General features: G+C 36.8%; 1 protein-coding gene across 1 annotated transcript; it reads left to right on the top strand.

Moving 5' to 3' along the window:
* Window positions 1–626: 626 nt before the first annotated feature.
* On the top strand, window positions 627–4,053 carry LOC146333366 (chondrolectin-like). The gene is made up of 3 exons (XM_084725370.1): window positions 627–959; window positions 1,094–1,188; window positions 2,749–4,053. The coding sequence occupies exons 1-3, from the start codon at window positions 755–757 to the stop codon at window positions 2,845–2,847; spliced, it is 399 nt and encodes a 132-aa protein (XP_084581496.1). The 5' UTR covers window positions 627–754; the 3' UTR covers window positions 2,848–4,053.
* The last annotated feature ends 1,625 nt before the right edge of the window (window positions 4,054–5,678 follow it).

Below are 5,678 nucleotides of genomic sequence, written 5' to 3'. Positions count from 1 at the left end.
GAAACAAAGGTCTTGTCCATTATTTGTGCATGGCTCTGCCATACGTATGTCACATTTAATGAGCGTTTGAGAGGACTCAAACTGTATAAAGTAAGTTTATCACTGAATGCAGCCACATAATTATCTTTATCACTACCACAGGATTGTGTCTTCTACCTTCCTGTTTTCCTCGTCTCTACATCCTTGTTGAAAAGCCAAAGACCTGGGTTGAAGCTCAGATGTACTGCAGGTGGAAGTACACTGACCTGGCCTCTGTGCATAATGAGCGAGACTTGGCTGAGCTCAACAAACTTTTAGCAGGGTATCTCAACGTCTGGATTGGACTGTACACTGACACCGAGGCATGGAGGTGGTCCTTGGAAAACCAGGGTTACTATGGTGAAGGAAAGGCTGGGTTCAGGATGTGGGCTGATGGTCAACCCAATGCTGGTCCGGGATACTACAAAGTTTGTGTGTCATTGCGTGCGTCAGTGGATGGGAAATGGGAAGATCAAGATTGTTACTTGCCAGCCCCATTCTTCTGCTCCAACGGTAATTAAATGTAGATTGCTCAGCTACTCATATTCATTCAGGATCATTAAGTGCAACTCTTAAAACATTTAAATCGATATTTTCAGGCACGGTAAAAACAAGTGACACTTCATCGAGCCACATTTTTGTAAATAAGTTACTGACCTGGGATCAGGCTCGGAACTACTGCAAGCTGCACCACACTGACTTGGCTAGTGTGAGGAACCAAACTGAGCATGACCAGATGAGGCGCATGACCAAGAACCTGCGTACATGGATCGGCCTCTACAGAGACTCGTGGAAGTGGTCCGATGGGAGCGCACATTCATTCAATAACTGGGCTTCCGGTGCGCCATCTCCCACACACACAGAGTCTTGTGTTGTTTCAAACTTTGGAAAATGGGTTAACCAACACTGCAACCAAAAGCGGAATTTTGTTTGTTACGTTGGTGAGTTCTGATTTGCATAATTGTTGGCAAATTGTAACTATTCAGTTCATACAGAAACACTGATTGTCTTCATTTTTACAGCTGAATCTTATATTTGCAACATGAAAATATTTGTATTTCCTGATGTGAAACAGCTCCCATGATGAAGAAGCATTTGGTGCGGGTGGAACTAAAGAAGACTGGAACTTCTGTGGACATTGAGGTCCTGAAGGAAGACATCTTGCAGGAGGTAATGATGTATGAGTATGATGCCTAGACTTTTAGACTTTTGGGGGGCTTGTAGAATCCAACTGCTTAATTAAAACAGTCAAAAAATTCATTCTTTGCTAAGAAATCACTATACAGTGTATATTTGATATTGGTTTTGACCAACACATTCTCACTCCCAACACATCAAATACAGCAGTCTGATGCTGTAGGTGTCGCCCTAGCATCAGTCTAGCACATCCAGGAGCTCTGCAATCAAGGTAGCACTGTTTAGACTTTCAAAATAAATGCCCAAAACCTTCTTGGATAGGCTTAGGCATGTGTGTATGTAATATATGAAATGTTTTGTGCCAGAGAACACCTTTGTCCCAGACAAGATTTCACTACCTCAAACTAAGTAAAAATATGTTAAAAGACTTCCAAATCTAACAATACCTGCTAATGACATCAGAGTCAAAAAGTGCTGTTGTAATAATGTTTTAAAAATATACTACGACACCTGACATGTACGCCACAGTAAAGCAACACTAGAGCCATGAGTTTCAAAGTGGGTGCCTCAGAAATAAGGAGGGTGAGGCCACATGTTTTTTTAAAATAATATATATAAATATATTTATATTTATATATATATATATATATATATATATATATATATATATATATATATATATATATGTATGTATATATATATATATGTATATATATATATATATATATATTTAAAGAGTGACCTACATCTTCTTTTCATGTTTTCTGCAGACATTACTGCTTTTACTTCTACCTTAGTACTTAAGTAAAAGTGAAGTAAAGCAAGGTACTAAAGTAAAACTAAAGTAAAATGTACTATGTCAGGTACTAAAGTAAAAGTGAAGTAAAAGTACTAAGTAGGGTACCACAGCAAAAGTAAAGTTACTTTCCTTTACTTAATACTTTTACTTTAGTACTTTTTGTAGGACTTTAAATGCAGTGAAGTATTTTAAAATTTTGGTATTAATGCTTTTATTTAAGAAAAGGATCGAAATACTTTTTGTATCCCTGCAGGTCACAGAATCTGATGGGTCAATAAATACAGTGTAACACGTCACTAGGACTATGACTTATTTTGCTTTTGTCACCAGTCAACACTGTCACTCATTAAGCCAGAACACCAGTGGGTCTTGTTTCATTATGTGTTCATTTTTATTTCCCTTGGAACTCATGACAATAAAGGATGTTAAAAAGAGATAAAAATGTGGATGCAGTGGGAGTTAGCCTTAACTCAGCACAATTCACTTAAGATAATGTTGACGTGCTAACAAGCTGGCATGCTTTCCATCATAAACAGGTTGGGAAAGATTTGATAGGTTATGTTAGGTCGCGCTTGAACTTGATTTGGCAAGTTAACATTATTTTAGCAACTAGTTAGCTAACATTAAGTTAGTTAAACAGCATATTACATAGTCGGTAGCAAACAAGACTTATTCAACCTTGTGATTTGAATCCCAGCCGACCTAATGGAGCGCTGAGGTTATAAGACTACCTGTTGCTGTAGGTTTGCACAGTCTGGTCATTTGCCTGTAAACCACCCTCTTGTCTTTTGCAGTTTAAGCAGAGACTGAAGGACCATGGACTGAATGAAGACATCAACTTGAGATGGGTTAAGCAGCCTGATGGAAAGGTCTTCCGTAAGAAACACACATAGAAGCAAGAGAAGTTGAGGTGTACCCTCAAATGATGCTGTAAATGATCTGAACATCATTCTTCATATTACACTGCTTTTAACTATACTGCTTTTAGTTGTAGGCTCAGCATCCAACATCTTCATATCCCTGCACCATATTTCTCACATGATGATCAGTTCCCTGTTCTGGGAGTTGCTCTGCTCAGCCTGTGAAAACAGTTGTATAATGTCATCTGTGGCAATCAAGGAACTTTGTCTCAGAAAAGTCTGAGAAAATAACCTTGCTCATGTCATCAGGGGCTTTCTCATCTGAAGGCCTGTACCTCTGAATTGCCCCCCAAAAAAGATTAATTTATTCTAAGATTAACGCTAATCAGGGTAGCTTGCTAAAAAGTTAAAATCTTGCATGGTTTGATAGCTAGCTAAAAATTGAAAATGTTACACTGTTTGACAGCTAGCTACAAAATTAACAAAATGTCACACTGTGGATAGCTAGCTACAAATTTAACTAAAAAGGTAAAATGCTACACAGTTTGATAGCTAGCTGGAAAGGTAAAATGTTATACTGTTCGACAGCTAGCTAAAAAATTAAAATGTCACACTTTTGGGTAGCTAGCTACAAATGTAACAAAATGTCACACTGTTTGATAGCTAGCCAAAAAGTTAACAAAAACAAAAGGTTACATTGTTAGCTAGCTTAGCCTAGTTAGCTTTCTCATGATGGCTCGGAAAAGAAGCAACAAATGAATTAATTCTCATCAAAGAACTTGATTCTCTTTATCAAGGCATCCCAAAAGGCAGCCATTTTAAAAGTTAATATATATATAAAAAATAAATAAATACATTTAAATAACATTGTATAAGATCTCTCTCTCTCTCTCTTTCTCTCTCTCTCTCTCTCTCCCTCTCTCTCTCTCTCTCTCTCTCACAGACACACAGTTTTTATTGATTGTATTTTACTACTGTGAATCATTTTATTCATGATATATTTCTTCTATTATTATTCTCTATTACTTTTTATGTATTTGTTTTTCTTGGTATTATTTGTTGTTTTTAGTAGCTAAAATAGAGCAAATTGGACTTTGAAGAAAAAAGAATGATGAGTTAATTGATGAATTAATCATGTGTACACTATACCTGAGTTTTGTGTGAATATATTGGAATTGTTTGATATTCTTTATCATTCTTATCAATTGTTGCACTGAGAATTTCTCACATTTATACAAATTTTCCAGAAGAATAAATACACATAATAAACACAGGATTATGCCTGATTATTGGATTTGTATCCTTAAGAATTATTATTGGTTTAAATTATATATATATATATATTTTAATGGAACTAATATGCTTCAGTTCAGTTAAATGTATAAGTACTGGATCTGTCCAAGGGTAACAATTCATAGAGGCTTGTTTATTTTAAGACACTTCAGATATTTCCTAGAATATTTCTAAAGCTGCAGTATTCATTTGTATTTATTTGAACACATAGATTTTTGTCTTTGCTTTGTAGGAAATTATTCCTCATTATGTATAACTTGAAAGAACCACAGATTGTATCAGGAGTCAGTGTGTAATCTTTAATCACAGTGCTTTAGTTGTGTAAAGTTGTACAAGTTAAAGGGGTAGTTTGGATTATTTAAGTGTGGTTGTATGAGGTACCACTGGTGGTCTGCTTACTCCCTATAGTGGAGGAAGGAATTAATGAAGTTTTTTTGTTTTTTGTTTTTTTATTGAAATTAATAAATTGAAAAACATAGCTGATTTACTAAGATCCCAAATAAAGAATACTAAATTGTGTGTGCATTCCAACATATTGCACGTTGGTTTGCTGTGTGTTTTGCGGGTGATCATCTAAGAATAACTGCATAAATGACAACAGGTGCAAACACTGTGGAGACAGCAGCATGTAAATGAGGGTTTTGCATGTGTCACAGGTTTCTGTCACAGGGAGTTTGGACGGAAAACAGAATGACTGAAAGAGCAAAATTCGACCCCATATAGGTGTTAGTGGAAGAGGCAAGTAAACATTTTGAGCAAAAAATGTTAAGAACAACAGATGAAATTAAGAGAAGATGGCAAGATACATATAAGGTGAAGAGCAGAAGAAAAATTGGCTTGTAATAAAACTTCTTCACCTATCTTAAATAAATAAATAAAAAAGTTGGTGGGATGCTCTGGCCATTTTTACACACCAGGCAGCTGGTGAGCCTGTATCTGGTCTGACAGTGGTCATAAATGCCATGACAAGAGGGACTGAAGACGGGTACGGGCTGTGGTGAGGTCTCTCAGTCTAAGTGGTGTGCATGCTGTTGGAGAGGAGCGCACTGGGGGCAGAGACGCACAACCTGCCAAAAAACCCCGGTTAAAAATGTGATGTTGGTGAAAAGACATAATAAAGGTCTGTTAATTTTCTTTCTTTCTTTGCACATTAGGGCTGAAATGCTCTTTACTGCATATTCATTATGACAAACAGTCAGTCCTGTGATGAACTGGTGACTTGTCCAGGGTGAACCCCGCCTCTCGCCCAATGTCAGCTGGGATAGACTCCAGCAACCCGCGACCCTTACGGAATAAGCGGTTACAGAAAATGAATGAATGAATGAATTATGACAAACATACTGAATGGACAGTGCGTGCTGTCTTGCACATTTGAAAGATGCGATCCTCAGTGCGCACTGTCAGTAGTCAGACTTTGAGATGACTTCTTCTAACTATAAAAGCAGTCTATTAGCCACATGATATATCTATAAATCATCTTTGTTCCGCCATATAATTTGTTGGTATCCATGCCAACAAGTTTCAATCAGTCCTTTAGCAAGAACTTATGGAGTAAGGATGCTTATTTTCTA

This window comes from Lutjanus erythropterus, chromosome 1 (assembly GCF_056507025.1).
Source record: "Lutjanus erythropterus isolate fLutEry1 chromosome 1, fLutEry1.hap2, whole genome shotgun sequence".
In the NCBI taxonomy this organism is placed as follows: Eukaryota; Metazoa; Chordata; class Actinopteri; order Lutjaniformes; family Lutjanidae; genus Lutjanus; species Lutjanus erythropterus.
Note: the sequence above shows the minus strand (reverse complement) of the source record. Positions and strands in the feature narration are given on the sequence as shown.

Excerpts from the sequence above, each read along its gene's own strand:
- LOC146333366 (XM_084725370.1), top strand. The coding sequence starts at position 755 with ATGAGGCGCATGACCAAGAACCTGCGTACATGGATCGGCCTCTACAGA. Across the intron at positions 960-1,093 it reads GAATTTTGTTTGTTACGTTG|CTCCCATGATGAAGAAGCAT; the intron begins GTGAGTTCTGAT and ends GATGTGAAACAG. Across the intron at positions 1,189-2,748 it reads AGGAAGACATCTTGCAGGAG|TTTAAGCAGAGACTGAAGGA; the intron begins GTAATGATGTAT and ends TGTCTTTTGCAG.